Below are 15,735 nucleotides of genomic sequence, written 5' to 3'. Positions count from 1 at the left end.
ATCTAGCCGGAAGGTTGGTCTAGTTGTACAGCGAAAATTAAGTTGTTGTGCTTTAAAAACGTCTTCATCAATTTCGTAGTGTTGCCTGGCATCATCACCGTTTTAGTTTGATAAAAATGTGATTTAAATCCCCTAGCTTTAAAAAAATGTGGAAATTTACAGAATATTTCATGTGGAAAAATTTCTTCGATTGAGCGCTAGCTTGTTTCCTTCATCTTGTCGAAGTGTTCTGCTTTTTTCGTTTCCGCTATGACGTCATTTGTTTGGTATGGCGTCATCATCACTGAGTCATCAGACTTTACTATGAGTTTGTTACACATCATGTGGAGAATTATTTTGTTACACATCATGTGGAGATCAAGTCGTTTGTAGTGCGCCATCATTAGTTGGTTACTTCTTTATGGTGGTGTTAAGTATTTGGTTGAAAAAGGTAATTCGACGATGTTCGGTATCTGTGGATGTTTTTAAGATCATGTTTGGATTATCACTTATATTGGAAATATTGGCAGTTATTTCACTCATTAACACTAAAGACTTGATTGCTTATAAGTGATATTAGATTGCCATTCTAATATGTTCATGGTACCATGATGGTGATGGTACTTATTGTGAAATCACGCATTAAAATTCACTTTTTCGTCGAAAATTCAATTCAAAGCCAAAAATTGATGATTAAGGATTTACCAATGAATTGAAAATAATACGTCCCTGGTATACTCAAACCACAATATCGATCACTTTTCTTAGGAAGGTCACAGCTTATCAAGAAACAGCTGTGAGTGTAATGACGATGGCATTTTAAATATTAAAATCGATTTTAATGTTGATGAGCCCCAATATCACCAGCTCGAGGGTTTTGAAGCTGGTGCAGACAACAAATGCCCATTGTGCCACCAGGCTTTTGGCATGTTTGTATGCGTTTTTTAAGTGACATCAAATGATACTTTTAAGGGCATTTTTTATCACACTTTAACGGGAAAATATTTAATGAATTTTAGCTCTAGTTTTTTTAAATAACGCCAAAGAGAAATGTATGGGATTTTATTGTTGTTGGGATTTTATTGTTTTTATTATTGATTTTATTTTTATTTATGTTGGTACGAAATTGTAACTTAAAGTAACATCATATACTGATCCACACGCATATTTGAGCGTCAGTCATATCTTAGCAAGATCTACTGCAACGTTAAATTTTCTCTTCCAGAGAGCTCTCCTACATCAAGATAATTGATGTTGGTCGGAGGTTCCAAGTGAACAGAGTGGCAGACCACATACAGAGCAAGATAGTCTACTACCTTATGAACATCCACGTGGCTCCTAGGTCCATATACTTGTGTCGGGTGAGTTGCGGTTGTTCAACGATGCAGAACCAATTGTTCACCATCCTTTGCTAGTAAAGTGTTGTATGCAAATATTAGTAAGAACTCGCTTAGCGTCATAAAATCTTCATTAAGACTTTCAAAGGAGACAAAACTGTTGGTCTAACCATAAGGTTTAACGCTAAACCAGGCTGGGGATTTCCAGCAAGCAGAAGTTGCTCTTTTCAAAGCTCAGCTACGTTGAAACGATGTAGCAAAGCCCTAATTTGCTGGCTTGGTTATTACGGACTGGATCTTCGAATCAGCGAACAGTTGTTGTCCAACCATCTAACATGATTTTTGATTTTTATTCAGCATGGTGAGAGTGAGATGAACTTGAAGGGAAGGATCGGTGGAGATGCCTCCTTGTCTAAGAATGGGAAAGAGGTTTGAGAGTGATTGATTGCGCATCTTACTATTCTGCTACGTTGTTACTACGTTGTTCTTAAAAAAAAAAAATTAAAAACTCAAGGAGTGAATCACTTTCGTGCGTGTGCACCAACAGTCCAACACCTTTTGAAATCTATAGCTATTGCAGCTGTAAAGTAGAAGTGATTATAGATTTTTGTATCTCGAGCATTCGAGGACAATCGGATGTTTGTTTTGTAGGTTTCGTACGACACCCCAACTAGCAAGCTTGGTCATGTTTACATTGATTCAGCGTCTGCAGACGTTGAAATAATGCAACGCCAATCGGGACCGATTTTGCTTGCAGGAAAATGAAGGATACGCACTGGTACATTTTTTTCATTAGTTCAACATAATTTCAATGTTATTTTTACTTTATCAGTTTGCCAGAAAACTTGGCACTTTCATTGAGGATCAGAACATAAGCGACCTGAAAGTTTGGACGAGCGAGCTCAAGCGGACGGTTGAGACTGCTGCGCATTTAGACGTCCCTGTGGAAAAGTGGAAGGCTTTGAACGAAATCAGCGCGGTTGGTCTGAAATTGACGTTATTTTGACGTTATTTTGTGTACATCAAGCGTTGATAATGTTAAATTTTCTATTACAGCTCCTTAGCTGTCACAGATTTGCTAATTAGTTTGGTTCCAAACATTCCAATACGTGCATGTCATGCTCTTGATTATGTAATTTTGTGGTTTCATTTTTCTTTGATTCTATTGACGCCACGTCACAATGGAATGCACGATTGCAGCATCCAGGTAATGCTGCAATCAAACAGCAATATAATGTTCGTATTATTCAACCTTTCATCGTCACAGGGCGTCTGTGAAGGAATGACCTATTCTGAAATTCAGACCAACTATCCTGAAGAGTTCGCGCTGAGAGACCAAAACAAGTACAACTACCGTTACCACATGGGAGAGGTGGGTTCGCTTTGTTTGGCATGTTACAAAAGTTCAAGTTATAATTTTTGTTAAACGTTTTTTGCACTGTTGTCTTATTTATTTTGTGATCTCAGTCAATATTTATTAATCTCATATTCAAACATTATCAATCATCCAATAATTTAATAAAACATTTTGCTAATGACATCACGCTTACAATTGCTCAACTATCCACTTACAATTGCTCAACTATTTATCCAACTACCTAGCTCGTATTTATCCAACTACAATAGCTCGTTGCGCAGTCAAACACGTCTTGTCCGCCGACTTTTGGCTTCAACTTCTAAAATTATTTGACTAATCTTCTCATTTGGGAAGGAGCGATCTTCCTGGCGCCAGCACTACCAAAACAACGAGCACTGTGTTTCGCTAACCATACCGGTGTTGCCTCCACGCTTGTATTGTTGATTCACACCGAACTACTTTAGGCTGTCAAGTATCATTTGACGGCCTTGACCTTGTCAGGGTCGTCATAGTTATATAGAAGTATACGACAAAAGCGTCACATTTTTCTTCATTTGAATATTCCCTTCTATTGGTTTTGAACTGAAGTAGTTTGCATCCTACAAGTTTTGGATTCGTTCTCACAGTTTCTTAAGTGTTTTTTCTTTGATCATTATGGCGTCTCACACGTCTTTGCCTCATATCCTGAGCTCTGTCTTATGGTTTTATTTTTTGATGTGATTTCATTGACCACTTATCTGCATTATTTTGATCATTAAATTTATCGACATCTGTCAATCATCATCAACCAATTTTGATTGAACAGGTCATCAAGTAATCCTCATGTTGAGGGTGTGGCATGTCTGTTCTCCATCTATTTTCGCTACTTTGCTTACTGGACATTGCTGCAAGTAATTTCATCGCATGTTGTGATTAAAAACGAGGTGTCACTCTCAGGTGTCTGCCTCACACATTAATACAATTTGGGTAGAGAGGTAACTTTTTTAAACCCTAAACAGACATAACTCAGCAACAACACTACATTTAACATTATAAAAACAATAAGCTAACGTTTTCGACTGGTCATACAGCCCTTTTTAAGCCTATAAGTAAATATTTTTAAAAGAAATACTAAAGAATAATACACTATCACAGCAAAAAATGTGGTCAAATCCAAACATTTGAGAAACTTGCTTAACTAGCTCACACAAAATGGTAACTGAAAAATTACGCAGCACAACGGATCTAGTATTTGAGAGGTAAAATTAATTAATTGTTCAGAAAAGGCAGAAAAGGACTCAAGCAGATTACACAAGATGGACAGAAGCACAACACGAGATAGTGGCACAAACAAAGTAAAAATACAAGAAGCACAACACGTTGTTCAAAATTCCATCAAAAACTGTTAAAAGATAAGAGGCTCCGCCAGCAAATAATTGCCTCTTGAGCCCTGGGTTGAAAGATGTGATGATCAATGCCTCGTGAATCTTGGTGTCGAACTCGGACAAACACTTACGAACAATTTTGAAGGACTTTAATCTTTCAAAAACTGAAATCCTTTATTTTTAACCAATTACCGGCAATTATCGTCGTAGGAACTACTTGCTTTGTTAATCATTTCCTTTTTTGTAGTCAATATTATTCTCATTACATAAGTGCTACACTGCCGCCTCCTTGCAATCAACTAATAACAGCCTTGATTTTGCAGTCGTATGATGACCTGGTGACGAGGTTGGAGCCAGTTATAATGGTGAGCAGAACATGCGGTCGTGTAAAATTCATAGATATACATTTCTATCATTTCGTGACTTAGTATTCGTTTGGTATTGTGGTAGCAGTTTTTGCGTTTTTATGATTTGGTTGAAACACACAGAACAGTACTGTTAATGAATGACAGGTCAATATGTTTCGTCATCATTGTGAATGCAATGAAATGCTTATTTCAAGAAAGTGATCAAAGTTTGCTTGTTGCGTCTATTGTTGGCTTGATTCGGACCAGCTATCTCAAGAGTTGCCATTTCTACATCGTGGTTAGGTCGTCGCCTAGACTTGTCCACGTTGATTCCAATTTCATGACGTTGTCCCAACTGTTTTGAAGTTGCATCATCAACACAGTCCTGCTGCGAAGCAAACTCTCCAGACAGCAAATCAGTCGTTTTTTTACATTGATTCAATGTAAAAAAACGACCTATTTGCTGTCTGGGTCTAAAAATTTACTTTGTATAAACACTTCTGAAAACTTGCCAAGTCTGATCACGTTGAACAGACGTGAAAGAACGGTGTATTAACTTTCAGGAGTTGGAGAGGTCGGAGAATGTTCTCGTCATCTGCCACCAAGCGGTGATGCGTTGCATACTTGCTTACTATTTCAACGAAACTTCAGGTACCACGTCAAGGTTTTGAAATAGTTACCGGTAGATACAAAGAAGCATTTGCCAAAGTATCTACCTTTCTTTGACTTGCGTTTAAATGTCAAAGCATGAAATGCCATTTTGTGATAATTACGAAAGTTTACGAATCAACATCTGCACTATATAGCTGCACCTTTAAAACGTATTTAATGATTGCGCATTCTATTTGAATGCTTTTCTGCAGATGATGTGCTGGAATCGAATAGTTGTAGTCGATATTTGTTCGCTTTAAACGCTTTACATTGTGCTCGGCAGTCGTGTTTTTTGTTTTACTGACCGATCGAGAAATGTTCACGGCTGCATGGTGGCACCATATCATAACTTACTCATCTCGGCACCTCATCAAGGTTTCACTACTGAACATCTTCATTAAAACTAGAATCCCCAGTCAGCAAATCAGTCTTTTTCTCATTCACAGCGTGTGCAGACGTTGAATCAATGTAAATAAGACCGGATTTGCTGACTGGGTTGTTGAACAAATTTAATTTCATTACATTTTGATGACTTCGCATAAAAATAAGACAATTTTTAACAAGCGCCATCCCCACAGAGCGTCTCCCTTATCTGACCTGCCCCTTGCACACTGTGATCAAGCTCACCCCCGTGGCGTACGGGTGCAACGTAGAGAAGTACCCCCTCGGGGTGGACGCTGTCAACACACACCGACCCAAGCCAGAGGTGGGTGCATGGGTTCTTTGAATCAACGTAAATTGATGGTATCGTGATGTTGGTGTTTCGAAGCTTCGAAACGTTTGACATGTGGAACAATGAAGTGAAGCAAGGTTTGAAACAACAGAGCCACGCGCGTTGTGTGACCCTCCTAATCGTGGTCCAAGTAACACAATCTTTATCGATCTAGATTAGATTGCACTCAGCAGTTTTACGAACCACGTCGCTCAGCTCTGACTAATTTTTATCGGCTTTGATAGCGAGTTAATGTGCAACGATAGTTTATTTTCAGAATTTAATAGTAAGATTGTAAGACTTAGGCTTGTTTGAAGCTTTGGCGACCAATCTTGTTCAGACGAAAAGCGACATTCGATTTTCATTTGCCTTTGTGGGCCACAGGTAACGCTTTGCAAACCTAACTCTTCACACATTTAAATCCACCCATCTGAAGCATTCATGCATTTCCCCTGATTTTTTTCAACTATAATCTCGGGGGTACATTCTACCCACGGCATGCGGGATCGTAGCCACAGTGATGAAGGTGCTGATCTTTAAACGGACAGTAACTTTTGGTTTACTCAATGTAAGCGTGTCATTAGGATAAATTTCGAGAACTGCAGACGATTATAAAAAATGAAGAAGCGCAAGCAAGCTGGCCGTATTTTTTGATAAAAAATTGTACAAAAAAACTATATTTTTGATAGTAAATCAAACATAACTTAGGTGCAGCAGTTGTATCAAGACTTGCTTTAACTAGCACAGAGCTCCTGTAGTCTTATGCTATATGACTTCATGTTGTGCAATGTAAGTTACTCGCTTAGCTAGGTCAACCTAAGCTTCCAGCAAACCCTACTCTTCGTGGACCTTCTGCTCTTTTTCTTGTTCAAATCCTAACTGCCATTCTTTTCAGTCCGTCATACCTTAGTTTATGGTCAATAAACTTAAAACTGTAGGTTTACACTATGTTTGCTTGGATGTGCCATCAAGAAGCAACTTTTTCAGCTTAACAACGACTGTATGTGAGCGTGAAGAAATGTGAACGCTCACATGAAAGTGATTTGAATCGATTAATTAATTATCGAACAAGAAATATATATTGATTGTATTTGATACAGCAAGAGTTGATTGGAAGTAATTTTTTGTTTACTGCATTGTACAAATGTACAATGTACATTACCATTACTCACAGTGCTGGTATGCACATGCGATGAGAACTGTTTTTATTGCTTTAAAGTCACTTAATGTTAAAACATATAACTGCTATTGAGGTTAAAAATCTCTTACATATTTTAATTCATCCCTAAAGTACATTTCAGTTCTGTACATTTTCTGTTGTACTTTTCACTGGTTGCCAATTAAATTTACAAGGAACAAGGGAGCTTGCTCAGTGATAGGTTGAGGGTGTCCTTGATGTTCACACCCTGTGGTTCAATGAAGTCTTAAGCTCACTTGCTGATCATTTAAGATTATTTTTGTGTGCTTGGGCTGGGATTCGAACTCATGATGAAAACATAGAACTTGGCCAAACATGAACTTGAACGGAGCTGACACGGCGATGCATTGCTCAATCAATGAAGACATATTGAAGGGTAGTGACCACTTCATTTTTGGTGACCCATGGTTTCATTGTAGGACAGCAGCTCTATCTAGTGCTCACTTTCCAAAAGTCATGTTTTGATAAGTTCTGTGTTTTCTTTGCTCAGAGCAATATGCCAGATTTAAAAGTTGAGGGCGTTCGCAATAGAGTTCCATGTCAAGAACAAGAGGTAAGAAAAATTTACGTTTATTTATTTTTTAAGTAAATTTCCAATGGTCATTACTATGATGATATCCATTTGAGTTCAACTTGCATGTTAAATGCTCTTTTCCGACCTAATTTGCAACTTGAGTAGTACCAACTAAAATGTTTAGTTTGATTTCAAAACCTTTGCTTGTATTGTAGACAACGAATCAGACAGATTATTTTTACTTGTCCAACGACAGACGTTGAATCAATGTAAAAAAACTGATTCTGGGATGTTATGATTGAATTTATCAAAATACGGCTTTGATTACCATGTTTGTTTTCTTTCAAAGTACTCAAGTTTCGTTTATGTTTCAGTGCCCCAATAGCGGCCCTTCCTCCAAGCTGAGATTGCTTGAAAGAGATTTCACTGACATGTCGAATTTGCATGAGAAAGCTTCAATATCTTGAAATCCACACTGTGTATTTCGTGACTACAATCATTGTTTGTGTGAAGCTTCCTTGTTTTTGCGTTAATTCAACTTCAGAAGACGTTTAATTAACATGATTCTTGCACACCCTTGTTTATATGCTTTACTCGTTTGTGTTGTGAATCTTGCTACCAGTTACTTTTGATCTTGACATGAATTTGCATCTTGTTTTTTTTTAGAAGTTACAACTCGTCATAATTTTTACGTATGTCAGTCAAAAAGCACTTGAAATAATGTCGCTTTGACAAACCACCAAGTAGAAAGATGTAAAGTTTTTATTTCATATCTTGTTTACGATTGTGTGAATAAAATAATTAAGGTACAAACATTCTACGTAGAACGAGCTGTTTTACCATTGTCATTTCTTGATCTGTGATCTTGTGCTTTTTGGATGTCAAATTTAAAGTGAATCAAAATTATTGTGTTTCTTTCCAAATTTATCTTATCATCGTTTCCCAGCTAAATGAATCCATCCTTTTACATTAATTCAACGTCTGCGGACATTTAATTAATGTAAAAAGATGACTTTGTTAGTTTGCAAGTGAAAACGTATCCCACATATTCACACATGAGAGGATATCAATGCAATGAAACAAGCCCAGTGCCAATCAAAGTATAAACATAATAAGCAATTTGTCTGTTCAAAGGTGTATTTACACTTTGTTCTATTTACAGTGTGTTTCTCAGACAGCAAATTGTTCCTTGTTGATATTGGTAGAACTTTTAGTTAATGATGATCTTTTGATATAATCAATGCAAAAATGATCGATTTACTGTCTCTGTTGAAATCAGTGAGATTATACTTAATTCTTTAGTCTTGACTTTATATCTGACAAACGTGCCAAATAGAACTACCTGAGCTACTGCTTCATTATGACGTCATTGAATACTTGCATCAATCATTTTGAAATGAAACTGTTCGACTGTTTCCTCTAAAAGTTTCGTGTTGTGGGGTGTAGAGTGGAATTTATGTTTTGTCAATTGATCGGTGCTCATCTAGAAACTTGTCAATGGTGTATATTAACATTTTTAAATGCATTGGATATTGTATATTAACACTCTGTGACAATCTCGTAATGCAGATTTTAACACCAACAGCCATTGCTCATCGAGATATGAGCAATTTCAGTTTCGTCTTTCAATAATTTGGAAAATAATGTAATGTTTTGTCGCAGGCTGTGTTATAATATGCAACTCTGTGTACTACATGTAGGCTATCCCACTTTATACTTTTACTGATCCAATCCTGAGGGTTATATTTTAATTGCCGATTTTATGCCACAGTTTTGTAATACTGGAAGGTGTCTAGTGTCTACATTATGATGGTTGTAATTTGTGATCTTTTCGTACTGATATAAGTTTTTTTCATTAAAATTTGGTAGTGTTCCGCGCTTCCCATATCTTTTGCTTTCTCAGTTTCAATGTGATGTTCGATGTAGGCTTGCAGCAATGAAAGCACTTATTGAGTTGAAATTGATTCTAGAATAATCTTGGACAGTGTTATTTCTACAATTGTTTTGAAGTGTTTATTTCCTTACTGCCTGTGAAGCGCCACAACTCCAGCTCCTTGCTCCGGTTTACAAGGTGTGAAAATAGCTGCAACAACAAGAAAAGTGTGAGCATGGCCACCTAAAGATACGGCCTGATTTGTCACATGTTGCAGAAATTTCCAGGTTTTTCTAACTTTGGGCGAACGTTTAAACAAATTTTTCTAAAAATTAGATTTTTACGCTTTCTTTATTCTTTTCCCCAGATGACACAATAGGTTTTAACATCCTCACATGTTGAAAAACAAAGAAAATTTCATTTTGTAGATTTTAGTCAGACTGTTAATTTTTCAATAACAGTCTGATTTTGCATTTTTCAACTTACTTTTTCTCATTTGCTACTGCTTCCCCAAGGCAACAAAAAAGTTTTTTGTCATTAGGAAACCGCAAAAAGTAAAAACATCTCAAAAAATGTCAGTTAAGCACTAGCAGTAGCTGTAATCAAAATTTGCAAAATGTGACAAATCAGGCCGCATCTCCAGGTGGCCATGGTGTGAGAATAGAGTTGAAACCGCAGCCCATCCAGTAATTTATACCAACACTGGCTGAATACTAGTTTAATGCACAAGTGCGTACATGTTGTAGTTTTTGTGGTACATGTCGTTTTTGACTGACCTATTGTTTTTGCCACTTTTTAGATCTGGACGACTTTAATCTTCCGTCGGTTACATTTAACGCAACGAAATATAATTTATTGTGCCTCGTGAATGCCTCTCAGTCGTATCAAGACGTTTTGTGTTTTGGAAACCTCTGTTTCTTCATTGCAGGATATGACACGAAGCAAGGAGTTGTTACCAGAACATTTATTTACATTGTTAGTTTGTTTTTGTCACTGTGTTGTTGTGTAATCATGACGTAATCATAATCATTCAACGTTAAGTTGTACATTTTTATCAGCGACCGATCAGTATCAAGATTCATAGAGTGTTGACAAAATTATGTTTTAATTTGCAATAAAGTTAAGTTATGTTCCCGTACCGATTCCTGTGTTTTTTCGAGGCAAAAGTTTACATATTGCATATCTGACAAACAATGCATAACTATTGTGTTGCTGACACTTCTGATGGACATGCTCTTATAGATACCTTGTTCTGGGCTGTCAGTCAAAACTTGTTTCAATTGATATCCCATTATCACAGCTTATGATCTCTACACCTCTGTTCTTATTTTTAAAATATCTTTTCAAAATTATTTTCAAGCAGGCAAGAAGCTGGAAACCCAGGATGGCCTATAGCTGAAATAGATTTTATAGAGCAAATATTATCACATCAAATTTACATGTCAAATCTGTTTCTTGACGAGCTTAAGTTTGTAAAACAAGTCATCGACAAATTTCGTAACCACTTTAATAAAATTATTGCTAATGATGGTGGACACTGTGTAATCAACATTGTGGCATAAACGAGGTAAAAAAGCAGCCTGTCCTCAACTCATCTGTTTCAAAACGACTGTCGATTTGAATTTCGATTTTTAAATCAGCAACAATGCTTGAACAACTCCGTTGCGTATTTTGCAAATAAGTTTATTTTCACCTGAGTCAAGTCGATTATGTTTAAATGGTAGACCACCTTCAATTATGCTTATTCAAATAGAATTGGGCGAATATTAGTTTTACTATCGTGAAAAACAACTTTTTTCCCTCACACATACAAATAAAATTGGCTACTTTTTTGAAAAAGCAAAACTATGTTTTTATATTATATATATGTATAAATAAATTTATAATATTTTTTGTCTTTCAGCAAGTCTCCGTATCCCGAGGTCCTGGAGAAGCTCTCTCCACTACTCCTGATTATCCTCTTAGGGAGGAGAATGGTAGTTTAGTTCCTCTTCGCTCTTCAAAGCGACCGTCGTTTTCCTCTTCCTCCACAAGTGATGATGATGATGATGATGAAGAAAATGTTGTCACAGTGTGTCCGTCCCGGAAGAGGACCACACGGAAACGAACTTGTAGTTTTCCTGGTCCTCACATCCGAGTCCAGTACACAAAAGAGTTGGTCTATCATGACAAAGCCGACATGAGGAAGTCGGAAAGACATCGACACCGTTCGGATTCTGTCGGGAGCAAGAGCAAGAAGCGCGTTGAAGAAGTGGATTCGAAAACCAACATCCGCCGTGGACAAAGCATGCCTGTCTTCCAAGGAAGGATCTCGGAGGAAACTACACCAGTTATCTCTAGTGATGAGGATGGTGCAAAAGTTGGTGATCTTGCTTCTGCTCCAGTGAAACCATCTTTTGGATGCGGAGTTGAAGACGACGATTATACTGGACTTGAAGATGAGCTCCCAGTGTAACGACAAGCATCCATGATTATAGCAGCAAGTATCATCCATTACAATTTTTCGTTATCTTAAACACGGTTTTCAAACTTTAATTCTGCGACTCCATTTCAGAAAATAATTTTATATGCCACCTCCCGGTTGTAAACCACCCACTGTGGGCCTGCTTTAATCTGTTTTGCGACCCTGGAATGACGATTTCCGACCCCGTTTGAGGTCGAAACCCATAGTTTGGGAAGCCCTGTCTTGAATGTTGTCAATTTCCAGTTGCTATTATCTCGCACGTGTTACTTGCTAACTCATTTTGATGCCATTACGCATCACTGCACTTGCCCTGCGCATTCTACAGATGCGTTTATGATTTGTGAGCGAAAGTTAGGAAATTACGAAGATGTTTGGCTATGTATGCCTACAGTGTATTTTTGTTGATAATTACATTTCCTTGAAGGTGCTTGACCTTTGAACCCGCCCAAGGCTTGGGTTGTAAAGTCTGGACTTTTAACTCGTATCGTCTTGTCCATCACACGTTTCAGACCTTCAGTGTTATTTCGTGTTCGATGTTGAGATTTTTGTCACTTTTATTCCTCAACAAAATATGTAGCGACAATTTGTAGTTTGTGGTTCCCACGACGATGATTTACCACTTTTAAAAAAATTGAGTTTGTAGAATCCTAATGAATAATTCGGCAAACAGGTGAAATGCTATGGACTTTCCAAGTTGTTTCTGTATATCGAACTGGTGCGTTACATTCCCTATGTCAGTTAACTACCACAGATGATTATATGCGTCATAGCGACCTTTTGTGACGATTTTATTGTAACTTACACGTTGACAATATTATCGTTAATTTGTTATTTCTCCCTCAAGCAAATCATAGTTTCGCTAACTGCTCTAATACAATTATTACTTCTCAGCCATTCTACAAGAGAGTTCAGAGTGGTAGTGAAACGGAAAAAGTCAAGTGATTGTAGTTAGGTGGTTCTTGACCATTTTTTCGGCACTAGAATGGCTGAAAAGTAATCAACGCTTGTAAAAGCGAAGCACCAAGTCCACAAGTTTTATAGTTTACTTTTCACGTTATTCAAAGTTAAAACAATGCTTAAGATATCACTTACTGTTCAGTGTTCACACTGACACGTGTTTTCCATTTTTTCCGTTGTCCTCTTGCGTTTGTATTTGGTGCGCTTGTATTTATAAGTCGTATAAATATTAACACTGGAATCACTGTATCCCCAGCCACCTTGTTTGTATGGTTGAGGGAGGTTGGACTTGGGGTTATTGATGTTTTCGTGAATGCAACTGCAACCTGCACTTCCGACTGATCATGCGGTTATTAAAAAGCGGTTTGTTGCGGTTTACGGTCCACCACTGCCTTTTCCAATACACCAAAGTTTCCTATATGTTTGTGAAGAATTTCAAACCCAGACAGCAAAATTTGTCATTTATACATTAATTCAACGTTTGTAGACGTTGATTCAATGTAAAAATGACGGATTTTGCTGTCTGAGAAGTTAAGAGGCTGTCTACTTTGTAGCGTTGAGATGATGCAGGCTGTTTAAAGCTCATTCAAATTGATATCACGACCACTCTGGTAATCGATGCTCGTTCGGACAAAGTTTTGTCCTTGCATCATGTAATGCCGATTGTTGTAAAAAAGGAAAAGGAAGCTCCTGTACAAATGCCATGATCTATTGCTATTTATTTACCGGTATTCGAAACTTTAAACTATTCGTCATGTCATGCCCAATTTTTGTACGTTTGTAAAACCTTCCTGTTAAAGTTAAAGCGGATAAGCGTTTAAACGATTGTCATCCAATGCGATTCCGATGCCGACAAACTATAAATTGCTATTTGTTTGGTTTTTGTTGAACCGTTCGTGCTGTATATTGTGTATGACGCTGCCATTAAAAGTAAACACAATCCAATGTGAAAGTTTTTTGCTGTGCAGTGTATCATATCTAAAACATTTCAATTAACATACGCAAGGTAACTTTAGATACTTCAGCAAACTTTTTTCATTTTAGTTTTATGGGCAGAAAAGCACTAAACTGAAGAATAAGAAGTTTGTTCTTTTAGCAGTGGATCACCTGTAGATGCTATGGAGTCTGCAGTTTCCGTCATATCTCTTGCTTGCTTGGCCCTAGATGGTTTTTGGGTCGAGTTATCCGCCGTGTTTACAGAGCATAACGCCCGAATTTCTGGGGTCCGACCTAAGTTACCTTGGACTACGAAGTGCCCGACCAAGCCAAAGTCGTCACTTGCATCAAACTCTTAACCCAAACGTAGACTGCATTGTTGGCAACAGTAGCACGATGTTTAATCTTTGTAGTTGTAAATACCAAGTCACTTGAAATTAAACACTACGCTAGATAGCCTGGGCCTAAACAAAGACTCTTCAGCTTCAAAGTGCTAAAAAATTTGCCGAAGAGATTGAAAAATATGCAAATACAGTAGTCCTCATAAAACCTCCTGATCCTACTTTTTCTAAGCTTTTATTACTTTTTTATACAATTGTGTAGATGAATTTATAATTGAGATTGTGATATTCTGCTTAAGTGCGTGAGTGCTGATACACGTCATCACTGCTGTGGTGATAAAAAATTCAAACATAAAATAAGGTAGGTAGGCTGCAAACGGACATGAAGTGGCCAAGCCCACTTTCAAGAGCTCTGAGTCTAGATGTCAGAGGGTTCAATTCAACAGGAATAAAAAATGAATTTCAAGCTATGATGCTCAACCAGTAGTATGATGATCAAATCTTAGGAGACAATTAGATTCAGCTTACAATAGTGAAAACAGCATTTACAGCGGAAAAATAATTTTCTCCTCTGAGTTGTAATGTAGGCTAAGTAGCCTTAAGTCTTAATTATATTTTTATGATGTAGGCTAAAGAAAATAGCCTAATTTTTTTAATCAAATTTAAAAAAAAACTCTGAAACTCATATCATGAAACGTCACAGACAAGAAGCAATTAGTCATACCGGTACATTAAAACAGGAGAGAAAACTTCATTTTTGCATGATAGCCTAACCACTGAGGGTAGGCTACCATTTGCTTCAATTGTTTAGCCGCATTCCAACCTATTTTATTTTAAGATAGCCTACAAATGCTAAAAACTCATTGGCTATCGTATTTTGCAAGCCTTTCATGACATTAACATGGAAGCAACATGCGTTTTCAGTTCACGCTCAGTGCAGTGCTTTCGAGTTTAATCTTTTTGTAACACCTTGCAAGGTAGTCGTTAGTCAAAACAGGTTTCCCTCTTCCATTTATCATAGCTTACGAATTGCATCATAGCTCAATATGACGATGTAAGCAGAGCAAACATGCGTTGACATCAATGTTTTGGCTATCAGAATTTAATGCAACGTAATAAAACATTAAACAGACGACAGGTTTACTTTTTCTAACGCTAGAATACCATTTAGCCTACCCAACTTTGAGGAAGAGCACTGTAGGTTTCTATTTCAAATTCCTAAGCAAGAGCAAATGCGCGATTCTTATGGCATAAAAGTTGCAAATAGATTGAAATCGTAATTGCAGTTTGAGGACACTGTGACTTTACCAAAACTACATTGCTGAATTTTAATTTTGTCATGTGCAAATCTCCAACAGCAAATCAAACCATTTTTATCTTGAGTCAACGTCGCATCAATGTGAACAAGGGTTGAATTGCTGGTTGGTTGGTTTTGAATCTTTATCCTCGGACTGACAAAGCCTTGATAGGTTATTCTTGGTAGTTTCGCATACTTGTAGAGGCTCTTGACGCAGGGCCGGTTACCGAGATTGACAGAGTGAAGTTTTCTGATTGTTGAAGTGTTGTTGCAGGGAAATTATTTCATCCAGTGGATGCCGCTGAATGGAGAGCAGTCCTGAAATGCGTTGCTCAAGCGCACATCCTGAGAGTCGAACTTGCGCCGAGTGATCTTGAGTCGGCCGATTAACCACTGACCTAACGGGGC

General features: G+C 37.4%; 1 protein-coding gene across 3 annotated transcripts in view; it reads left to right on the top strand.

Moving 5' to 3' along the window:
- LOC145782270 (6-phosphofructo-2-kinase/fructose-2,6-bisphosphatase 4-like) overlaps positions 1-13,705 on the top strand; it is a 29,406-nt gene extending 15,701 nt beyond the window's left edge. For 2 of the 3 annotated variants that reach the window (XM_082594057.1, XM_082594058.1), the window contains exons 7-14: positions 1,205-1,340; positions 1,674-1,745; positions 2,149-2,295; positions 2,584-2,688; positions 4,361-4,402; positions 4,948-5,035; positions 5,614-5,741; positions 11,236-13,705. In XM_082594057.1, the coding sequence (XP_082450183.1) occupies positions 1,205-1,340; positions 1,674-1,745; positions 2,149-2,295; positions 2,584-2,688; positions 4,361-4,402; positions 4,948-5,035; positions 5,614-5,741; positions 11,236-11,787 (1,270 nt within the window). In that variant the 3' untranslated portion in view covers positions 11,788-13,705. Of the gene's footprint in view, positions 1-1,204; positions 1,341-1,673; positions 1,746-2,148; positions 2,296-2,583; positions 2,689-4,360; positions 4,403-4,947; positions 5,036-5,613; positions 5,742-7,435; positions 7,499-7,833; positions 8,276-11,235 lie in introns of those variants that run through there. The other variant, XM_082594059.1, reaches the window with a different exon arrangement.
- Positions 13,706-15,735: the final 2,030 nt, after the last annotated feature.

This window comes from Aplidium turbinatum, chromosome 13 (genome assembly GCF_918807975.1).
Source record: "Aplidium turbinatum chromosome 13, kaAplTurb1.1, whole genome shotgun sequence".
NCBI classification, from domain to species: Eukaryota; Metazoa; Chordata; class Ascidiacea; order Aplousobranchia; family Polyclinidae; genus Aplidium; species Aplidium turbinatum.
This window is presented reverse-complemented; position numbering and strand designations above follow the sequence as displayed.